Source organism: Arvicola amphibius, chromosome 10 (assembly GCF_903992535.2).
Source record: "Arvicola amphibius chromosome 10, mArvAmp1.2, whole genome shotgun sequence".
NCBI classification, from domain to species: Eukaryota; Metazoa; Chordata; class Mammalia; order Rodentia; family Cricetidae; genus Arvicola; species Arvicola amphibius.
The window spans coordinates 57072749-57096455 of record NC_052056.1 but is presented as its reverse complement, the minus strand read 5'-3'; the positions used below and the strand labels follow the sequence as shown (position 1 = coordinate 57096455).

General features: G+C 41.3%; 2 protein-coding genes across 9 annotated transcripts in view; one reads left to right on the top strand and one right to left on the bottom strand.

Moving 5' to 3' along the window:
* Nucleotides 1-23707, bottom strand: part of LOC119825216 (ABI family member 3 binding protein) — a 213737-nt gene continuing 190030 nt past the window's right edge. For all 8 annotated transcript variants that reach the window (XM_038345948.1, XM_038345949.1, XM_038345951.1 and 5 more), the window contains 10 exons: nucleotides 22240-22359; nucleotides 19380-19508; nucleotides 18769-18837; nucleotides 13673-13882; nucleotides 10929-11037; nucleotides 3973-4052; nucleotides 3284-3313; nucleotides 2431-2592; nucleotides 1319-1441; nucleotides 1-513 (listed from right to left, as the gene is read on the bottom strand). In XM_038345948.1, the coding sequence (XP_038201876.1) occupies nucleotides 398-513; nucleotides 1319-1441; nucleotides 2431-2592; nucleotides 3284-3313; nucleotides 3973-4052; nucleotides 10929-11037; nucleotides 13673-13882; nucleotides 18769-18837; nucleotides 19380-19508; nucleotides 22240-22359 (1148 nt within the window). In that variant the 3' untranslated portion in view covers nucleotides 1-397. The remainder of the gene's footprint in view (nucleotides 514-1318; nucleotides 1442-2430; nucleotides 2593-3283; nucleotides 3314-3972; nucleotides 4053-10928; nucleotides 11038-13672; nucleotides 13883-18768; nucleotides 18838-19379; nucleotides 19509-22239; nucleotides 22360-23707) is intronic.
* LOC119825218 (peroxisomal membrane protein PMP34-like) lies at nucleotides 16214-17196 on the top strand. The gene has a single exon (XM_038345957.2). The coding sequence runs from the start codon at nucleotides 16236-16238 to the stop codon at nucleotides 17157-17159; it is 924 nt and encodes a 307-aa protein (XP_038201885.1). The 5' UTR covers nucleotides 16214-16235; the 3' UTR covers nucleotides 17160-17196.

Genomic DNA, 23707 nt, shown 5'->3' with positions numbered 1-23707 from the left:
TACACATTAATAAAGACTTTTTATAAAGCATATTAAAGATTTTTTGACATTAATTTTGTTATAAAAGTATCTGAAAACATTACAACAGTGTGATAAATAATATACAAATGTTCTCTTAAAATATCATGAATAGGGAGCCCGCTTCCCTAAAAATGTTATTCTATTAATGTTAACATCTTGCTTTCTTAAAGCATCTTTGTAAACCTGATAAATCGTCTCAGAAATCTTTTCTAATAATGAACATCTAGTACTGCTCTCAGTTGGGCTGCAAACTTTTATACACAGTAAACAAAATAGCTTGGAGTGGGGGTGACAAACACCATCGGATTTCCAACGGGATCTTTGTTTCCTTTTGTGATAATGAACCAGAAGTACTTTGGAAACTACTGTGCTACAGCTACCATTTTCCAGGAATTGTGGTCCCACATTCATACCACTGGACATAATTGATTTGGGTATGACCGCCTATCTCTCCAAACTGGACAGGTTCCTGACGAACGGCTCTGAAGTAGCCTAAGAGGAAAAAGTGTTTATTTAGTTTTCTAGATCTTCCATATCTTTGCCCACTATTCACAGATATAAGGCTGTTTAGTGTAAAGATGACTCTGAGTGAAACAAAGCAATAGAGAAAACTAGTAATTATAGAGGATCTGATACTTAATCCAGAAACACAATGACCCGAGGACTTAATAGCTTGGCATTTGTCTTAGCAAGTCAGTACTAGAGTAATAGTTTCAGCAGCCTCTTAATGTCCAAGTGTCTTGTACAGGCATCTTCAAGAGGCTGGATATTTTTGTGTTCATGGACAAAACGTGTTACAAGAAACCTTAAATAATCAGGTGTTTCCTGAGTGATCTGGACAATGGACACCATTCTGCTCTGCTGAGGCAAGAGTTAAATTTTCAGTCCTCCCTACACAGCCTGCTGTTAATATGTATTTAGCAATTTGTTGAGTATATTCACTTCTCAGAATTATTATAATTGTTTTTATATAGATTATTTTAAGGAAAATACTATGTTTTCCTTGTATGGTAGAAACACTTGTTAAGGGAGCAAAGAAGATGTTCCGGCATGTTCCGTATGACTGGAGCTGAGAGCGCACTGACTGGGGTAACAGGAGGGCTGGAAACTTGGGGAAGATTGTAGTTTTCTCAGAATACATTTATAGATCTAATTTTTCTAGATCTCTGCTTGAATTGAGAGCTAAGTTTCTTCTTCCCCTAGTGACAGAGTAGCAGTTCTGTAGCCATTTCTGTCAACTTATTGCTTTCCCTGCTAATCTGCACAACCCTCTGCGTAGGGTGGTCAGAAAGCATACCTTCTTTGGTGGGTAACTGGTCCGAGGCAAGTTGCTGTCCCGTGCGGCCATCTAGAAATGAATCCACAAACTGGCAGTGATCTTCTCCATGGCCCCTCTGATCTCCTATGTTGTAAAACTTTCCTGAAGGACCAGAAATGAAACAATGCCCTTTTCTTTAGTGTATGGAAATTCCATAATGAATTATTTCAAAGAATAGTTTTGCTTTTCTTTTCACTTAACTTCTCAGAGGAAAAGCCATGAGCATCTCTTGCACCAGGAAAGGTTTCCCAGCTGATGTCCTTGCTTAACTCTTACCTCCTAATGTTCCCCTTTCCCCTTCAGATCACAGTGACTTTTAAAATGCAAGTTATTACTCCCTCCATAATTCTCCTCCGCAATCTCCCGTTACAATCAGAATATAACTTCTCCTTTACTAAATCTCAGCCAAAACTACAGTATGTCTTGCCTTGGGCCTTTACACATTTTTTTTTTCCCTCTACCTCTCCAGAGACTCTTGTTCTAGACTCTTCTGTCATTGATTTCTTCTCAAAATTTATTCTAAGCAGACATGATACCTTTGCACACAGACCTTCCCTAAATCTGTTCAACTAAAGGAGCCTCCATTCTGCTGAGCCATTCTGTGTCTCTGTGACATTCTTGGGTAATTTACACATTTATTTAATGTGTCTCTCCTATATGAAAGCAGGAATATGGCATTTGGTACTTTGTCACCCACCAAACCCAGAATACAACCTGATGAATGAATGCGGGACCACAAGGTTTTTACTATATGAATATTCTAGAAAAGACATAAACAAACATAGTGCAGGGGATTGAGCCCTTCTGGCATTTTAAGGATGTCACGTTCCTTTCATGATTAGTAGTAGGATTTAAATTCTTGGGTGGTTGTGACAGTACTGAGCTTTGCTAGGCAAGTACCCTATGCATTCAGGTTGATCGTGGCGTCACTATGTTATGTTGCATTTTCATTATCTGCGTCGAAATCGCAGATCTAAGTCCTTGTTTCTAAGATTAATTGTTTTACCTATGTCTGTAACATTTTCTGAAAGAAATTTGGATAAAGTGCTGAGTCTGAAATGTCACAGAAAGACTAGGGTATTGGAACATACCTGTGAGGGAGTCGCTTAAATAAATCTTGTATCTGAGAGAGTTACATAGCTGGACTCCAACAAATTTTTTATACCATGTCCTTTTAACATATTGTTTGCCTTTGCATTCGGAGTAAGAGTCTGAATTAAAGGGTCTTTCAGTCCAGATGGCGTCTCTTCCTGCTGCATGAGGAAAGCACATGATTTGGGTTCAATGTTTAACTCTGAAGAACTAAAAGCTTTACAACAGAAGCAACCTGCAGACTTCTTTGCCCACTTCCTGAGACCTCCTTTCTTTACTGCATTAAATATTGGGGGCTGAAAGTATTTGAAAGGTTTTAACAGACTCCAATCTAAGTTTCTGTCACTAGTGAAATAAATTTCAGCCATATCTTAAGTATTGCACTAGTGTCTGCTGTGCTGGGTTTGTAGACACATTTGGGGCTCTTATTTGCAACATAGTATAAATAGGTTTTTTATTTGTTTGTTTCGTTGATTGGTGTTTTTGGTTTTTCAAGATAGGGTTTCTCTGTAGCTTTTGGAATCTGCACTGGAATTCCCTCTGTAGACTAGGCTGACCTCAAACTCACAGAGATCCTCCTGTCTCTGCCTCCTAAGTGCTAGGATCAAAGGTATGCACCACCACTGCCTGGCTCAACATATTATAAAATTTAATGTGAGCAAATTAAACAGATTTTGAGTGAACTGGTATATGAGTTAAAGCCAATTTCAGCACTGCCACAATGAGTTCTGAGTGCTTATGTATTTAAGAGCGACACCTCTTCTATCTTTCTAGAAAGGAAGATGCTCAACTCAAGTTTGCTGTGCTTATCTAATTTTGGAATGTATAGTCCCCAATGAGACTGGTACTTACCAGAAATTGGCTCACTCACTCTTGGGTCAGCTGAGGAGAAACAACACACATGGAAGAGTCTTTTAGATAAAGTTTTAATATTACAGTATTATGGTGAGGAAGGTAGGTATTGTTTATATGATGTACAATCATGCTAAAGCTTGAATCTGAAAGTTTCTTTTGTTTTGGAAATGGCTGTTGATCATCCTTCAGGTACTCAGCTGCATCTTTTACACATGATTTGAGTAAATTTGAGCATAGGTTGTTCTAGCTTTTTCAAGAGCCTTCTCATTTAGTTTTCTACAAAACTATTAATTGTAAAGTTACCAAGATATGATACAGTTTAGAATTATACAAATTTGTCTGTGCATATAGATTTTTATTGATGAATTGAAGCTTGGAGTGTGCAGATAATTTCTCAGAACTTATAACTTCCTCCTCTGAGGTACTTGATGGATATTATTCTGGGCGTGCAAGGAAACATTTGGGTACTATATTTTGGGGTGTAGATTACAGTTTTTCATTTTAGTTTCTTTCCTGACATAAACACAAATGGAGAAAAGCAGTGATAACTATAATAAGTACATCTATTAGCTTCCTCTCAAGGGCTGCAGAATTCAAGACACTCTGGGTTTCAAACAAGCTCCTCCTATGCCCACACTTGTGATTATGTCCGGTTACATCCCTGTGGACACTACTGACATGATTACCTGATTCAGTACTGAATGCCACCGTGTTGCTGGCAGGGCCTTCACCGAGTGGATTTTTGGGTTTCACCTGGAATTCATAACTGTATAAGGAGAAATAAAAATAATAGTAACAACTCTGAGGGCTTTAAGGAATGACATTTTCTTGCTATACTACTGTTTCTGTTACATCGTGACAATTTCAAGTTTTACTTTCTCAACATTTTGTCTATTACTTTATTTGAGAAAAACATTAACAAAAGTTAGAAATCACCAGGCAGGTTTCTCTAGGAAAGCTATGTGGTGACCACTCTCATTCCAGGATAAGGAGCCTCCTTTGCTCCAGATGTCACCTGCCAGCCCAGTGTTCCCCACTGTGGTATTGGAATCACAACCCAGAATGGTAATGGGTAAGTTTTTTTTTTAATGCACATCATTTGTCCCACCCCCGCTGCTGAAAATGAAGACTGAGTTACTGGAGTGAGTTCTGTGGCCCCTGGTTCTGAGAAATGCAAGAAAGGAGGCACATGAGCATGTGTGCTGCACAGCACAGCAAGCCAGGTTGTCCAGAAAATGGGCCCACTAGTGTCCTGAGAGCATGAACACAAAGCCTGAGACTTTGTTCTCCCTCTACTCAGTAAGTCAGTCTTGGACTGCTCAGGTCCTTTAAGAAAATGTAGAATTGCTTTGGCTCCATCCTTATTTTATGAGTGAGTCATAGTTGACAGATCTTCTTCACAAGCTGTATAAACTGCAGATCCTGTTGAGAAGCCCAGAGCAGGGAAGCAGTGCACATCTGTCTGAAACTGACTTCCTTCAGCAGAGGATGCAGCTGTGTTTGTGATCTTTGCAAGGTTTGGGGTATAAAGGACATCTTTGAGAAGCTTGCAACAAAGTAAGAATGCAGCCCACACCAGGTAAGTGTTTGATAAGCAAGTGAGAATCAGCAGGGGGGCCGTGGTGCTCAGCTGGGTGCAGATGGTGCTACAAGGGAAGTGGGAGGCTCCATGGAGTGAGCTTCTTTACAGGTAGATCATTTCTGGAGTGTAGTAGGACCGATTCCAGTGCTCACACAATGGGAACCACTTTTTAAAGTCCCTACCATGTGTCATACATGGTCATTCTGCATTTATAAAGTAATTCATCACACAAACCCTATGAGCTACTCCCTCCAAGTCTCATCTCAGGTCAGTGATGTTTGTAACTATTCCAATACTTTGACTTTTCCAAAACTTTAAATATTTGTGAAATAGAATTCAAGCTTCCCTTTCAGTTCTTAGCTACATGTAAGGTGCTATGCCATTACCATAAGAAAATGCCCGGCTGGGAGAGTGGCATGCAAGTGTGAGAACCGGTGTTCCAATCCCTGGAACCCATAGCAAGCAGGGCTGGGGGTGGAGACAACGCATCCAATCTGTAATCCCAAATTCAGCATCTGTAGCATGGTAGGAGGTGAAGACAATCTCCAGAGACCCACAGGCCAGCTTGCATAGCCACATAGCAGGAAACAATAAAAGCGGCCTCTTCTACTTTAAAGAAAGCGAGGCCTAAAACCCAGAGCTGTCTGTCCCCTGCCCTCCACAGGGCGTCATGGCATGCACACACGTGATCGCACAAGCTGTATAAACAATGCTGATTTGAAAACACCTATGCCATTTACTTCAGGCCCATACGTGGGTATTTCCAAGGTTCTACTCTTCCTAAGGCTGGTGCCTTCAGACCGTCCCAATGATAACAAAACCTCACAGAACTGGTAAGCTGAATAGGGGAGGCAGTGGGGGAAGGATTCACATGGATCTGCAGCTTCACTGAGGAGGAGTGTATGTCGTAGCTGTTCTCGGCCACGCCAGCCGCCCCGTGCCGTGTGCAGATCTGACCACGTGATGCCTTTCCATGCCATTTTATCTCAGCTCCTTCCATTTCATCTCCACTTCTAGCATGGACACAGTTTCCATAACTTACTTTTTCTGAAGATTTCCCCCAATATTTTATGATACAAATTTGAAAGAAATATTTTTAAACTATGTTTAACAACATGAGGGCATGCTTTGGCTGACTAAGCCCTATATAAATAAAAAATACTTGTGCTGGCAAAATCTTTCCCAGAAAGCACGTTCTGTCACCTGAATGACACTATCTGCCTCTAAGAGTCAAGTCTCAGAGAATGACGATTGTCCCTAAATATAGGGTGCCACCTCAACATTTTAGCAAAGTTATTTGAATGAGCGTAGAAACCAAAAAAAAGACATTTAGAAGATAAAGTTGACAATCTACAGACAACTAGTCATAAAAGTCAGTTAAAAATAGAAAATTAGATTATTGAACACCCAACTGGCAGAAACTATAAAATGGGGACCTTAATCCTAGAGATTGGGTGAGAAATTTCCCTGAACTTGAAGATGTTTGTTTTCAAGATAAAAAAGACCCACTCTGTGCCCAAGAAAATGTAAAGAGAATAAAAAAAAACAAACTGTAAATTTTTAGAGTACCAAGGTATAGTGGCAAAAGCCCCAAAACTGAGAGTAAAATAATGTGCTCTATTTGAGGGACCAGAATTATAATGGTGGTTTAGACACACAGCAGGGCTAGAAGTTATAGGAAAGTCCAATAACTTTTAGAAGGTCTTCATTTTATCATAATTTTATCTTAAAATCCACATTCAGCCCAAAAGAAACAAAGATATGTAAAGCCTTATACTGCTGTTTTTCATGTTTTTCCAATATTTGTTTCTTGGGAAGTGGTGGCAAGACTTTGATACATTAAAAGACTTTTAAAAAAAATCCATGAATTCTCCTAATGGGGAAGAATAATGAAGGGTAAAATTTAAAAAAAAAAAATCAGCCACTGGAATAAATTGAAAAAAAAAATGGTCCCAGAAAGTATGGTCTGCATTTCCAGAGCTAATCTGTCAGAAGCAGGATGTCCGCATCTAGGAGCTGCCCTGAAGGAGGTGTTTGGAGTAAGGCAGGAGGGGTGGGTGCCTCCATCACCCCCTCAGCCCTGCTCTCTAGACTTCAGATTTGGTGTAAACTTAGAACAGAGTTCCAGCTTTCACTGCTTAATGTACTTTTAGTTACATAACTTCTACTGGTTAGAAAAGTTAGGTTAGCAAAATCTCAAACCTCAAGTAAACTGCTTCTTATAAAACTTGTTATTATGCAAAAACACTCAGTGACTGTCTGTCGGTTTGGACTGTATGACGGTTAGCTCATTTTACCCCTGCTGAGGTCTTGAAGTGCTGGAGACCCATTTAGGTGAGGCCTTCTGTCAGAGGAAGAGAATCAGAATAAGTGGAATAAGAAAGAATAATAAGAAGCAACAAGGAGACAGTTTTTGTGACCTCATCTCAAGGACATTGGAGGCCTACAGCAATTCAGGAAACTTAGCAACACGTAATGTCATTCATTGTACCAGTGGGATACAGTTAAGGAGCTCGGGGCCAGAGAGGAGTCAGACAGCTCAGTTAGGGACAGAACCTGCATGATGGCATACACTGCAATCCCAGCCTCTTACAAAGCTGAAGCAGAATTACAAATTTGAGGCCAGCTTGAGTAGCATAGCAACTTGTCTCAAATGGAAGGGAAGAGAAGAGGAAATAAAGGGGAGGGGTGGGGATAAGAGAGGACAGAAGCGACAGAAGGGAAAAAAGATGCAGAAATCATGGAGGATCATGACCTGGCTGCCCATTTTGCTCCGAGAGAAGTTTCTTGTGTCTTTCACTTTCGGGGGTCTGGGGTCAGAAACTGGACATTCTAGAGTTGGGCTTCACTTCTAACTCCGGTGCTGTGATTTTCTAGATACAAGGAATTCTGTAATAACAAGGCATGTAGTGATGGCCACAAAACTGTTCTCTTTACAGACAAGTAGAGATCCATATTTGGAGAGCTGTCCTTCTGCCTGGTGACAAGTTACTAGCTGAGCAACTGCCTCCATTTCTTTCTTTAACAAGGACAGAATTATTCGTCTGTTGCCCACACCTACAATAAAACTAAGTAAAATGCCTGATGCTTTTGGCACCTTATTTTACTTTATACCAAATCCATAGATGGTGTTGAAAAGTAAATAAAGAACTTGCAGACACCTGAATTTTATATAAACCCTGTGATGGATTCCTAATGGCTATTCCACACATCTGTTTTTGAGCCAGATTCACAGTTTATAAGAAGTCACTGTTTGTGTTGCAGCTAACCATTAGTGCCAAAGTTTTATCAACTCTGAAACCAGGAGTCCCAAACTCGGGCAGGTCTTAGTCTTAGAGGAAAGATTGTTCCCCAGAATCTTCCTGAGCCCAGAGATGTCAAATGAAGTGGATTTGTTTTATTTTAATTATCAGGCTCTATTTTCCATAGGAAATTGTTGGACCACATGTAATTCTGGCACATGCAACAGATTCTTCAGTTTTTCAGTAGAGTAAAGAGAGAAGTAGGCTTTCTGGAACAAACCTGAGCTTTTTAGACCAGGTGATCGTGTGCGTCCATCTGTGTTGCCAACTAGTTCATCAGGAAGAGCCTATAACATCAATGTTACCAAACAAAGCACTTACCAGTTCATCTCAAAGCAGACTCAAAGACAAGCTGCTGACTGAGACCATTCTCTGTGGGCTGATCTGGGTCTTAGTTGACTCTCACTGACTCTGCCTGGCTTTGCCTATCCCAGGACTATGTGCCAGAAGACCCCAAAGATCAGCTAAGCCACACTGCCTGTCCCAATCAGCACTGGTGCCAGATTGATGGTTTGAGGTACTATTTATCAGCTCCACTATTGTAGAATTAAAAATAGTTGGTGGTCTTAGAGACACAGAGGCTTGCTCTCAGACGACTCTACAGTTTTACTTTCAGTTCAACAAGACCTGCATGCTGCCCAGAAGAGAAAGGACTGTGTTGTTCCTGGCTAATGGAAAGAAAGAAGATTTGGTATGAAAGAAATAAAGAGGTAGTACTGGGGCGTGGGCTGGAGTTCTGATTGTGATGGTTGGATGAGAATGGCCCACAAAGACTCATATTTGAAGCTTGTGGTAGTTAGAGTGTATTTGGCTCCTATAAGATCATAGTGAGTGGCACTATTAGAAGGTGTGGGCCTTGTTGGAGGAAGTGTGCTCTTGGCAGAGGCTGGATGACACTTGCCTTTAATCCAGACCTAGAGGCTGGAGGGCACACATTTAATCTGGGCCACACCTTCTGTTGGAAGTGTGTCACTGGGGGTGGCCTTGAGATCTTTTTCTCAAGCTTCACTCAGTGTAACGGTCAGTAGACTTCCTGCTGCCTGCAAGATGTAGGACACTAAACTCTTTCTCCAGCACTGTGCCTGCCTGCATGCCACCATGTTCCCTGACACGATGGACCAAACCTCTGAACTGTAAGCAAGCCATTACAATGAAATGTTTCCTTTATACGAGTTGCCATGGTCATGGTGTCTCTTCACAGCAATAGTAAAGCCTAAGATAAATTCTCTGTCCTTAATTGATAGAACTTTTTGGGAAGGATTAGGGAGGGTGGCACTTTAAAATCATATTTTTGCAAGGAATATATTTTTCAGCAAAGAACAGAAGTTTATACATAGGTAACCTCAATTAATTAGTCGTTTCTTTTTCTCTAAAATGATGAGAAGAATGTCCCCACTACCAGAGTTTAAAGAGCTCTGTTCTTGTCACTATCAATGCCCTGCTCAGCGCAGTCAGAAGACGATGGAGAGGGCACAGCAAAGGAAACTTAGAGCAAGGAAAGCTCTTCCAGGAACTTCTCTACAGCTAATCAGAAATGTCTGAGGGGCCTTATTTTTCTTTCATTAATAAAATGACTTGGTATTTTAGACTAAAAAGAGATCGTAAAACTATACTGAAATATGAATGACCTCATGTTAATGTATAAACAGTATAAAATATGCAACTGATCACCAGGATCTATTGATCAAAGGATCTATTCTCTTTTCAGTGTAAGAAGTCCCCAAAGCAGAGGGCTGCTGCTTCTGTGTGTTCTGAAGGAGAACGGCCCCCATGTGCTCATGTATTTGAATGTTTGGACCCTAGTGAGTGACCAGTTTGGAAAGGATTAGGAGGTGTGGCCTTGTGGGAGAGGTGTGGCCTCGTGGGAAGAGGTGTGACCTTGTGGGAAGAGGTGTGTCACTGGGGGTGAACTTCGAGGTTTCAAAAGCTCACTCCAGAAGTCAGGCTCATCTTCTGCTCTTTCCGTCTCCATCCTGCTAAGCTGTAAGCTCCCAGCTACTGCTCTAGTGCCATGCCTGCCCCTTGTCATGTTTCCCACATGATGATCATGGACTTAGCCTCTGAAACTGTAAGCAAGGCCCCAATTAAATGTTTTCCTTTTATAAGTTGCCTTGGCCATGGTATCTCATCACTTAATAGAGCAGCATCGAATACAACATTGGGCCAGTAAGGAGCTATTTTTAATAAAATCTTCACATTTTGTCAAGTAGTTTGCTTCCCTTCCTTTCCCCAGTCCAGCATCAGAGTCAGCTCCTCAAGTCTGGTTTATGCCTTGCACACTCCATTTATCTCTATCTGCGGACTGTTCTAAATTTTAATATTTAAAAGTCAGTATTTGCAAAGATGGGCAGTGGTAGCACACATTTTAATCCCAGCATGTGGGAGGCAGAGGTAGGTGGATCTCTGTGAGTTTGAGGTCTACAAAGAGAATTCCAGGACAGCCAGGACTGTTACACAGAGAAACCCTGTCTACAAAAACAAAAACAAACAAATAAACAAAAAGAACCAATATTTGCTAATGGCCTATTTTTAGGTTGTCATTTATACTGTTAATCTATAAGGGCATCCTATTAACTCCTTTATTCCTAACAACAAGAATATTTTGAAAATGTGATATAATGTATTGAAAATCACATTAAAGGAACCCAGAATTAAAGCAAGATCCTCCTATAAGGCAGAGAAGGTATCGTTCTGTTTTTAATTGTAATTGCAGTTTATGCTACTCCCAGAATTCACCCGGAATAGCACTGGGCCTTACCTTGTATCTGGTTTTAAGTTTTCTACTGTAGAAAAGGTTTGATTGGTAATTTGAATGGATTTGTTCTTCCCACTGAATGACCCATTTTCTCTGGATATAACTTCATATTCTGAAAAAGGAAGACAACATCAGACACTTGTGTTATGTCTTGGTTGACCAAAATTGACTACAGTTCGAGAAACATATCTTAAAGTATATATACATATATACATACATACATACATATACATACATATACACACACATATGTATATATGTGTGTATACACACACACACACACACACACACACATATGGGGGTGGTATGTACATGTGCTTGCAGGTTCCTGGGAAGTCCAGGAGTGGGTGTTGGATTCCTGGAGCTTAAGTTACAGGTGACTGTGAGCTGCCAAACACGGGTGCTGGAAATCAATGTTATGCTCTTAAAGAACAGGAAGTGCTCTTAACAGCTGAGCTGTTCTCCAGCCCCAACACCATGATCTCACCTTCCAGCAAGTTTCAGCCAGCAGATGGCAGAAATTCTCAAAGCATTTGGGGACTGGAACACTAACTAATCTTGCTTTATCACAGTGGAAGAAGCTCTAATAACTGGTGAAGACTGCTGGCCATGGCTTTGGATGCTTAGCTTAGTTTGGTAGAAAGTCCAGTTTAGGCAAAGCACTGTACGAGGGACAGCGCTTGAATGGAAGCCATGTCTTGTGCTGTCTCCTTGGTGGGGAATGGAGTAAGTTGTTCCTGCTATAGCAGATCTGACCCTAAAACTGTGGCAGCAGCAACAGTGAACCAAATAATAAATCCCCTTTGTTGTTTGGAGCTTAGGCATTGGATTTTGAACCTAATGCTTCTTGAAGTTATGTTCCTTGGATAGTTTTCTTTGTATTAAATAAAAACCTCAACCTTAATGTCTGCATAAATTTCACTTCAAGGCGGGTTTCTCTGAGCTTGCAGGGCTCACTCATCAACAGGGAAAGGCCTTCACAATGAGAGAATCTGACAGATGTGTTAGCTTGTTTCCCTGCTTCTCACTTGGGAATTAGAAGAACAGCTGTCTGTGTTACCTGAGCAGCTAGCTGGTAGGTCGTCTCATCTGAAATCAAGTGGTATTCATGGAAACACCACAGTTAAGTATGGAACCCATGGAGACCATTAGGAGAAACGGTCTGGTGTTTAAAGACAGACTAAGAGGACAATGGCTAAATGTGGAACTGTGGCTAAGAAGCTACATGTCATCCTTGGTCATGGAATTCTTAGTTGTGACAGACACTGAGCAGCTCATTTGCATCTACTAAGAAAATTATTATGAAGACAGTGGGTTAGGTGTCTATAGTATACTCTGCTCATGACTACATGTTACATGAAATTTACATAACTTAGCCAAGTGGTATGGCACTTGGGAGGCAGATACAGGTAGATCCCTGAGTTTGAGGCCAGCCTGGTCTACAGAGTGAGTTCCAGGACAGGCAAGGCTACACAGACAAACTGTGTCTCAAAAAACCATATTATCCAAATGGAGATGCTCTAGAAATTAGGTATATCAGATTAAATAATTCCAACTTGATAGCTCTACATTTTTAGGGCAAACAAAATTCTGCTTATTATTTGGTCTCAGAAAACTAGAACTCTTAATAGCAAAGTGAACAGTCTAGAATTTTAAATGTTTGAATATATGATATGAATAATCAGTACTGAAAGCTGATTGACTTTTAGGAATTACAGCATCTACATTCTCAACCCTGAAGGAAACAGGGACTTAGCAGATTTCTGGAGACACTGGTGATGACACAGACTCTTTCTAGAGGTTGCCCTTTCATGAGAAAGGAGACTGAAGAAATCTGACAGTTCAGCCAAAGTAATGTTTACGTGGGAAGTTGCTCGGATCACATGGTTTTGGAGGAGAGACAATTGCCTTGTTCCCCTTTATCCACAGCACAAAATGTTTTCTGCCAGATTCTGAGTCTCCTCACCATACTCTTGCCCTCCATAGAGTTTCTGTCAACTTCAGACAGCTGCTGAGTCTATGCTTCTGTTCCCTGTACTGGGCCTAGAGCAGGGGTCACATGGACCCCACTGACCAGCGCGTCCTCTTCAATCCTGGACGTCAGTTTGTTTCCCACTTCTTATTTGACTCTCCTCTTCTCTACATAGAATCAAAGTGTGCCACAAATTGTAACAAATTCAAAACTGACTCTAGGTTTCCTATTTTCCATGACCATAGAGGAATTTGGTCGGTGTAGCACAATCAAAATTTTTCTCAGCTAAGTAGCAAATTTCCTGGGAGTGAGGGAGCTTTGATTTATTTTTATTTTATTTTCAATTTCTCCAAAGCTGGCTAAAATAATAGCCTGTTTGGAAGTTCTCAGCCAGTTTAGAAATTGGGTTGATGAAAAGACAGCTATTTAAAATCATCTCAGAGGTGTCAAGCCTTTACATACTTTATGCTATGTGATTTTTTTTCTTGGTAAAATCATAAGACTGGATTTTCAAACACTGGAAGGGAGTTCTGAGAGGGAGAGGAGGAATTCAGCTTTAAAGTTCTCAGTGAACTAGGAGCCCATAACAAAAGCAGTATCTTTCTCCACCTATGACACTTGGGACGACAAAACTTTGCTCTGTCTTAGATGTGTTTTTTTTTTTTTTTTTTTTTTTTTTTTTTGTGCCACAGCTTAACCCAGGCTGCCTGGTTTAGAACTACTATGCTATCAAAGCTTCCCACTATAGTGTCTCATCCTAGCGCCACAATCTTACCAGTGACAGTGTCATTTAGTGGCTTTTCCCAGTCCAAGATGACAAATGAGGGGCAGCCTTCCACGGTGACCACGGTGAGGTTGGTAGGAGGGTTCTGTGGTGGGCTGGTGGCATTCCCCTCTGTGGCTTCCTCTGTAGGGAACCGTTTGATGGAGTCAGTGATGGAACAGGGCCTGTTGTCTGGCTTCGGGATGTATCGCACATGAGGGCCTAAGAGTGGGGAGGAGAGAGGACTCTGTCAGTCAGCACTCTTGTGAGGAAGATGGAAGAGGCAAACTGTCCATTTGAGCATCTGTTTGAAGACTTTAGCGTTACATTCTGAGCAGATACTTGAAAATAGTGCTGAGAAACTGGGCAGTGGTGGTGCACACCATTAATCCCAGCACTCGGGAGGCAGAGGTAGGCAAATCTCTGTGAGTTTGAGGCCAGCCTGGTCTACAAGAGCTAGTTCCAGGACAGGCTCCAAAGTTAAAGAGAATCCCCCTGCCCTGCAAAACAAAACAAAACAACAACAACAACAAAAAAAAACCCAAAAAAACCAAGCAAACAAAAAGCAAAAAAAAAAAAAAAAAAAAAAAAAAAAAAGAAAGAAAAGAAAATAGTACTGAGAATGACTTAATCTTAAAACTCTAAATTCCTACCTGTGGGGTATATGGTATATGATAGAAATCCTCTATAGATATACCTGGTGTTAATTTCTTTAGATATTGTTTGGTCTCTTCAGAATTAGTTCCTACCTCATAATTTATAGGTAGTGAGTCTCAGGCAGTAGGAATGAGTACCATCATCTGAACAAAGACAGACTTATAAGGATCAAGCAGTTCTGAAAAACCAACTGCACCTCAGAACAAAACTCAAAAATATTTTAGAAGTGAAATATACAACACCCAGCAAGGTAAAATTCACAGGAAACCTGTTAATAGAAAAATCAGTCCTTTGGAACAAACTTAGAACTCATACAGTGGACAGAATTATTTATTATTCAAGGAAGAGACAGATAGAAAAATGACCCATTAAATAAGATCAAGATGATTCAAAGCAAATTTCTAGAGATGAAAACTATATATAGGATGTAACTACGTGAGATAGACTAATATACAAGATAAGTATAACATAAACAGAAGGCCTATAGACATAGGACATGACTTACAGTGTGTGGGGTGCAGGGAATAATGGACAATGGACATTGTGAGCTTTGGGAAACCGAAGAGTTCTCATACGGACATAGCTCCCAAGGTAGAGGAGGGGTTGCAGGAGTACAAAAATATCTTAAGAAATAATGGCCTCAAATGTCCCAAACTTCTAAATCACAAGTTACAAAGGTAAACTCAAAAACCTTTAAAAACAAAATTATGATGAGAACTATATCAATCATATGAAGCACTATTAATAAAAACTCAGGGTCAGAAATTGGGATTCAACCTGAAGATTCGAAAAGCAAAACAGTCAGCCACTGGCTCTTACTTCAACCTCAGTCTGAAATGGTGATCCTGCCTCCTGGAATCTCAGAATGAGACTGTGTGTGAGAGCTGTCTCGCCCTGTCTTATATTCCTCTCAAGGGCTGGGACTAAAGGTTTGCACCACTGAGATTGAATGTGCATGTCATTGTGGCTACTGGGATTAAAGCTGTGTGTTATTGTAGCTACTGGGATTAAAGGTCTCTGTCACTGGCTACTGGGATTAAAGCTGTGTGTTATTGTGGCTACTGAGATTAAAGGTCTGTGTCATTGTGGCTACTGGGATTAAAGGTGTGTGTTAGCATAACCTGGTCTATAAGGCTGACCAGTGGGACAGTTTTACTCACAGATCTTCAGGAAGTCTTTACTTATTAAAACACAATTGAAATGCCACTACATTTCCCCTTTTTGTCTAAAAAATGAAAAAGAAGGCTATAACTAATATAAAAAACTATATACAATAAGTACAATGACTATATACAATATATAAAGGCAATAAATACATCAAAAGGACGAATGTAGCCCCCACAAAGTGACAGAAGGTGCTAATAACAGTGTGGATGCCTACATACAATATTTTAGTTCAAGTATAAAAGTTAATTTTCTTTTTCAAAATAAAAACCAGTTCATGCAGTGGATATTGGCAATAATAGTGCAAAGGCGGGAGGAAAGGAAGAACCCACAGAACGCAAGAATGCCGGTGTAAGGCTCTTCCTTGTCACTGGATGGCAGATGGCATTAAGTTAAAGAAGCACACTGTCAATCCCCACAGGACAACTAAGACTAGGAGTCGTAAGGAACAAGACGCATAAAGCAGAATCAAAAACTAAAGGGAGGCCAAAAGAGAAGAAAGAGGGAGCAAAGATCAGGTAAAGAGAAAACATGTAGCAAGATGAACATTCACCCCTAAAGGCATCACTAGTAATTTCAAAGGTTCATAAACCACAAACAAAACACAGAGACTATGAATGTATAAGAAAAGGAAGACCCAATGCTATGATGTCTAAAATATGTATAGTGTAACTATAAAGAGATTAGATTATGGTTAAAAAAGTAAAAGGTGGGGAGCCCATGTTGCGGCGTCTGAGGGGGAAAGTGTGGCATTATGGCTTCTGTGTTGCCCTACGAAAGCCTGGTACACGCCGTGGCCGGAGCTGTGGGAAGTGTGACTGCCATGACAGTGTTTTTTCCCTTGGATACCGCTAGACTTCGACTTCAGGTTGATGAGAAAAGAAAGTCAAAAACTACGCATGCAGTGCTCCTGGAGATTATTAAAGAAGAAGGCCTCCTGGCACCATATCGAGGGTGGTTTCCAGTTATTTCCAGTCTCTGCTGCTCCAATTTTGTCTATTTCTACACTTTTAATAGCCTCAAAGCAGTATGGGTCAAAGGTCAATGTTCTTCTACAGGAAAAGATCTGGTGGTCGGATTTGTTGCAGGAGTGGTGAATGTGTTACTGACGACTCCACTCTGGGTGGTGAACACCAGACTGAAGTTGCAAGGAGCAAAATTTCGGAACGAAGACATTATACCAACTAACTACAAAGGCATTATCGATGCATTCCACCAGATTATTCGAGATGAAGGAGTCTTGGCTCTGTGGAATGGCACCTTCCCCTCCTTGCTGTTGGTCTTCAACCCTGCCATCCAGTTCATGTTCTACGAAGGCTTAAAACGGCAGCTTTTAAAGAAGCGGATGAAGCTTTCTTCTCTGGATGTGTTCATCATTGGTGCAATAGCCAAAGTGGTTGCCACCACAGTCACTTATCCCATGCAGACGGTACCGTTGATTCTGAGGTTTGGACGTCACAGACTAAACCCAGAAAACAGAACCCTGGGGAGTCTTCGGAATGTTCTCTATCTTCTTCACCAGCGAGTCAAGCGCTTTGGAATAATGGGACTCTACAAAGGCCTTGAAGCCAAGCTGCTCCAGACCGTGCTCACAGCTGCCCTCATGTTCCTGGTGTATGAGAAACTGACAGCTGCTACCTTCACTGTAATGGGCCTGAAGGGCACACACAAGCACTGAGGTCCTCCCCAGAGCAGTTTGGAGATGCACTTGCTGCACAGAGAGAAGAGGCAGGGCTCTCCTCTCCCTCTGGTTCCATCTGCACTGCAGTCATTCCTGTCATTGGCTCGAAAGGCTCCAAAAGCTAAACAGGGAGTAGAGTTGGCTAGGCCTATTGCCAACTCAATTTTTATGGTGTTTGCTTGGATTTGGGGGTGGAGGTTAGACTAATATTGAAATATTGAAAACTTGAAAATGTAAGTTTGAGGGTGTTTATTAATTTTCGCAAGGGGTATGGACTTTCCATCTGAAGTTTTTCTCAACTTTGCCACTTATTCTCTTTCCCCGAATGCAGGTTCTGACAATTCTAACCTACTTCTCCTCAATACTTCTGTGTGTCTTAATCTTGATAAAGATTTTCCTCACTGAAATAACATGATGACTATGCCATGGGCATGACTTTATTTCTGTTTGACTCTTTTCCTCCTGCTTAATGAGAGTTAAGTGAGCTATTTATTTTGTGGGGAAAATGAAAATGATTAATCCTAAATAATTTTCTTAAAATTTGTAAATGTCAATTATTCCTTAATGTTTGGCATAGTTTTTTTAAATACATATTTATTTTGAATTGTCTTTTATTATAAAAAAAAGTAAAAGGTGGAAAAATGATGCAGTCCAGAGAGAACATGCCTGGACATGTCAATATCAACAAATTAGATTTCAGAGCAAGATGTCCTTCAGAAACAGAAAACACCTTACATAATGAAGGCAAGGCTCAGTCAATCAGTACTTTATTAGAGTCACAAATAATTTAAACCTGTGTCCTCAACAGGCTTAACTATAGAAAGAAACGGATAAAACTGCCAGCTAGAACTTGGGAGTTAAATGAGGTTGAAAGCTGTGAAGCCTTCTCCCGGTCAGCCTGGGGTTCTTAGGACAGAGGGACTCATAGGCACAGTGCACAGCTCACATGCACACTCATGTGAGAAGGAAGCCATTTGCAAGGCAAGAAGAGAGGCCAATCTCAGAATCCTCGCCTTCAGAATTGTGAGGAAAAGAAACCAGTGGAAATTTCTGTGGAATGTTGTGAGGGTAGGCCAGAAGAGTCAATTAAAACCATAATTATATACCACTTTGCACCTGTTAAAATGACAGCGACATTTTCAAACGTTTCTGCATCTGCACTGGTAGGAGGTGGAAAAACCAGAGCCTTTATCAGTACTGTCAGAGAGGTAAAACAGTACTACTGCTTTGGAAAACAGTTTCACGGTATCTTAACACAATCTCTGCATCCGTGAAAACAGTTCATCTCTCCCAAGTTTTGGTTTGGGCTTGTGCAGATATAACATAAAATGTGACTGTTTGAATCACCTCTATTTACTTGGTATTATGGTGAAAATGGCTTCTTTTAGGTCATGTTACTCTTTGTCCTGGGCAGCAAAATACAGGCCTGCAGAGTGGGCCTGAGGCTAGCCTATCTGAATCTGCTGCACCTACTGCCCAGTTGACTTGCAGGAACATGAAAACTCCACATTGTAGTAAAGTCCTACAATATCTACATAATAAATACCTGACTGACCCACCTACTAGAAGAGTCCTGCCCAAACTCAAAATGCAGAGCCAGACATACCTGTGAATCTGGGTTTCCCAAGATGATCAGTTTCTTTTGTTGGGCTTGAACTAAAATCAGTCGTATTGCCTGAGAATGAAAACAGCATGAAAACTTCAGTGAAAGATATGGAAAAATCCACATTACATTGACAAAAGCAGTACAGATAAATGATAATTACCATTCCTCCTAGATACATTGCTTGTGGTTGGATTTCCATTACTATTTTTACAATAGATTTTTATCCAGAACAAAAAGACCTTTAATTGTCTCCTGCAGCAAGATGTTCTGGGGTGTAACAGTAGTGGATTGAAAGTTAGAACAATAAGCTAATACTTATTCCTAAATTAAAATATCTGTAGTTCATAATAATAGGTAATTTAGTAGTCTAATTTTTTAATTGGTAATTGGATAGTCTACATTTTAGAAAACAAAATTTGGCATTTCTATGTCTGCCAAAAAAGAAATATATTCTATAACAGAAGTTTGATAATAAGTATTACTCTAAAATTGAAAAGACAAATATTCCTAAAATTGCAGGAAATAGGAGACCCCCGAGCTTTTGTTTGCCCTAGTTTGAAATACTTAAGCATCTTGCAGCACAGCGCGTAGTGAGAACATAACACACTAACCAATTTCTTCTTCGGAAGCAGGAGTGGTTGGATGCTTTTTCTCTGCCTCTGGTCTCTCTGCGGCTGTTCCAGTAGGTTTGAGTGTTGCCTTCAGGGGTGGGGAAGTCACTCTGCTTGAGGAAATAATTCCTGTAATGCAGAATCAAAGCAGTAAGGGCAGCGCCAAATTCGCCATTTATTTAATCAATAAACGTTTATTAAGCACTTACCATGTGGCTTGGCACTATCAGCCAGGCTTGGAGAGAAAACAAGACCTGGTTCCTGATAGAAATAGATACCTGAGCCAAGGATATTGAAACATCACTGATATTGTGAAAGAACCACATAAGGTCCCTGAGGGGACAGAGAGAGGGAGTGGTTGTCTATGGGGAGAGGGTAGCACTGGGGAAGCGTGTCTTCACAGACTTGCAAGAGCTTCAGTCTATGAATCAGGGAAGCATGTCAGCTGTGGAGGGCCAAAGGGCAGACCATGGACGAACTTGAATGTCATTGCTGTGGATGCTATTTTAAGGTAAATGGACCATGAAAAGATTTCCAATAGGGAAGTGACAAACAAAGAAGGAAGACACTTCTGTCTTAGCCATTTGGTCAGCCGTGAGAGAAGTTGAGGAGAGGAAATGGCCTTGCTTAGAGATGACCTGGCAGACATGGAAGATGAGCAGACTAGGAAGACAACGATCCCCCGGGCCATCTGCGATTCTGGCCCCAGTGCTCCTCTGAGTTGCTATCTTCAACTCCTTTATGCTAAAGTTACTTATCAGCCTCTAGCTCTGGATTCAAGGTCCAAGCACGACTGAGTGTTTAGTACAGTCAGCAGAGTATAGAGTGGGTTTAGATTCCTCATAGGAAAAGAAGTCCTGCTCAGGCTACTGGTCAAGGGGTACTAGCTGGACGGAAGGATTTGGTTCAGTGTGCAATCATGATCGAGGCAGGTAGATGGAGCTCTGCTACCCGCCCCCCCCCCCCGCCCCCCCAACTCAGGCCCTTGGTCCTACAGGGAGTGGGCCACAATAAAATGGTAAGCAAAACCAAGAGAAGTGCTTTCCAGAGCTGACAGAGTCAGTGGGAAATGGCAGCAACATGTCACCCTGGCAAGAAACGAAGGACTTGGAGGCCTCCGTAGATCTAGAGATAGGCAACAATTGGTAGGTGGCACATGGGAGCCGAGACTGTTCACAAGCATTTGTGAGAGACTCTCAGAGTACACCCAGACATCCAGTGGATTCCTGAATCACTAGAACTGTCCCACTATAATTGCTAGTTTGCTGGGCTTTGAAGTGGAGTCGTTTTCTCTCTGAGGTGGACAGTGTAGCAAGGACAGCGGTGACCTAAGCTAATCCCAGAAATAGGAGGTGCTTGTGGCTCCTCCTCAGGCTCAGAGGTAGAAGGCCTGTGCCAGAGCTATACTTTCTGACAGAGAACGGGTTACCATAAGCCCGAATCCAAGACCAGTGAACAACACAGCCTCACCCGGGGAACTCCTGCAGGGGTGGTCCCCTGGGTTCTCATGGCACATGCTGGCATCACACTGACTCATCAGTGGGACTTGAGGGCAAGTGCCACTGATGCCACAGCTGCTTCATATTACAGGGAATGAGAAACCCCAGTCTCCTCATGTGGCATTCACGGGGCTTTGACCCAGAAAGACACAATGCACAAGTGAGGGCCTGAATCCTCCCTTACACATTGGGGAAAACCCACCAATTAAAGAGCGGTGCCCTTTAATACAGTGCCTCACGTTGTGGTGACCCCCAACCATACAATTATTTTCGTTGCTACTTCATAACTGTAATTTTGATACTGTTTTGAATTGTAATATAAATATTTGATGTGCAGGATATCTGATATGCAACCCCTGTGAAGGTTCATTCAAGCCCTAAAGGGGTTGCGACCCACTGACCCAGAATCATGAAACATCATAAAAGTCATTAGCATGCCTGCTTTTTATCTTGCAAAAAGGATTGACACCAGCTCCCTTCACATGAATCTTCTACACTGTCATCTTTTACAGTTGTCCTTAATACTTTTAACCAGTTTCCAGCTACCAGCTATTTAGGAAGCTGAGCTATGGAAAGGGAAGAACAGCAAGGAACTTAGTTTGCTAGCAGGAGTAAGGTCAAGCTTTGTTTTGAACTGGATCAATCTTCACTGGCTCTTCATCTCACTCATGTATTCATCTAGTTATTGCTATCAAATTCCCTCCATATTCTAAGCACTCAACGAGGCTCTAGAATTTCAGAGAGAATACACTAAGGACTGTTACCACACAGTCACAAGCTATGCGAGGAAGATAAGAACACAAACAGCACAAAGTCGTTTGTTTTTTCTTGTGCCAGAGATGGATACTGAGGGCCACAGAGGGCGTAGTGGCGATGCTAAGAGCTCTTTGTGAAGCTGGAAGAGGGTGAAGTGGCATAGCCAGGTCTGGTGGGACTATTCTATGACAGCGTGAACCTAGACATGGAAGTAAACAGCTTGTCTGCTCAGAGTCCTCCCCCAGACACCATAACCCTTGCAATGACATGAAGGCAACGTCTGTGACGGGACATTATTTCCACTCTCTCTGAGGGCTGGCCATGTTCAGCGTCTCCTACTCCTACTCTGGAGTCACAGAAAGCCAAGTCAGCTCTCTCTAGGCTCCAAGCATGCAGGTATCTATCTCAGAAGCAAACTGGCCTAGATATGGAGGAATGGTTTCTTTACCCGCTCAGAGTCAGTATTTCAGTCCTCAAAGCTGTAGTTAACAGCACATGTCTTATCACACATGCCAGTGGCTTGCCTACTGCCTAAACCAGCATCCCAAGAAGGGTTGGGTTGGCTAGTAAAATGGAGAGAGAGGAAAGATAAGTGATGGACATACCTGCACTTCCTGGCTTTCCGGTGACGTTATTCGGTGGTAAAGGTTTTCTCTGCGGAGATATAGGTCTAGGGGGCATAGGTCTAGGGGGCACGAATGGACGACGAGTTCCTGGAATTGTGGCTAAGAGATATTATAAAGTCAGTGTTTATTTCAAAAAAATCAGTTTGAAAGAAGCTTTCATAAGCATCAGAGTAGCAGTTGGATGGTAAGAGCCTTTTATAGTTTATAAAAAACTGCCTATGAGCAATATATAATGGGATTTCTCTAAACTTACGCTGGTCATATATCCACGAATAATAAATCACATTAACATATGTAAATCATCTCCTGACATTTTAGATAAAATATGTAGGCATAGGTGCTTTGGAAGGTCACTTACAGAGAACTGACATCTTTCCTCTAGAGACAAACCAGTATTGATGAACTTGACCATTTCCAATCACCTTTAGTTGCGAGCCTACAACTCTGTCTACCAATTTGACTTTGAATTGTTGAGTACATATATAATTTCCATTTTTTTGTGGGAGGTTCACACTACCCCTAACTCTAATATAATTATAATTGAACAACACTGGCACTTTTCAAAGGTAGCAGTCATGGCAGGAATGGGCATCTGGTGACTGGAGAGCAGGGTCACTGTGAAGCAGCTGGATTGGCACACTGCACAGGGATTCCTAGCTAGGGGACATGACAAGAAGCCAATTTTACCAGTCACTTTGTTCTCCCACCCACAAGTTTTGCTACAGGGCTACCATCCCAAGAAATTGTATAGTTTTATACCTTGTCTGCCTAATTGGCAAAGCAAAGGAAAGCAGCATGCTTTTTATAGTCTGTGTAATGAAGTCGACTTTGCAGGGCGCTTGGAAAAGCTAAACATGTCTGAAGCAGCTCACCTTAGCTCAAACTTTAGCCTGTTATAGTTGAAAAAAAAATGTGTTTCTTTCTTGGTAGTATTTATGTTGATTTAAAAATAACGAAGAAGAATTCTCCACCCAGAAAAATACTTTTTGCTTTAGGTATTTTCAAGGCTACCAGGAGGAGAGACAAAGAAGAAAGAACTAGAGAAAGATAGGAGAGGGGAAGGAAGCCTGCCCATGAGCTTGCTCGGGTGAGGATGGCCATATAAACACTGATGTGTGGGAGCAGCTCTCGTGGGAACCCTTTTATACAACAGAGGGACTGGAGTATGAGATTCATATGGCTATTACATATAACATACTCTTAAAATAGGAACAAACATCATTTCAAGCCAAAATATAAATAAATCACATAAGAGAAAAACTTGGAAAAAAAAAACAATCTGAAACCCAGTGGCTCTGTACCACTTGTCCAGGGTGTCTCTTCAGGATAATACAGGAAGCCACCACTAAATTAGTATCCCCCAAAGGGTTTGGAAAGGATTGAATTTGCACTTTCTTTTCCCAAAGATGGTCTTTCGGAATGTTTCTCTAGCAGCTTCCATCTCCTG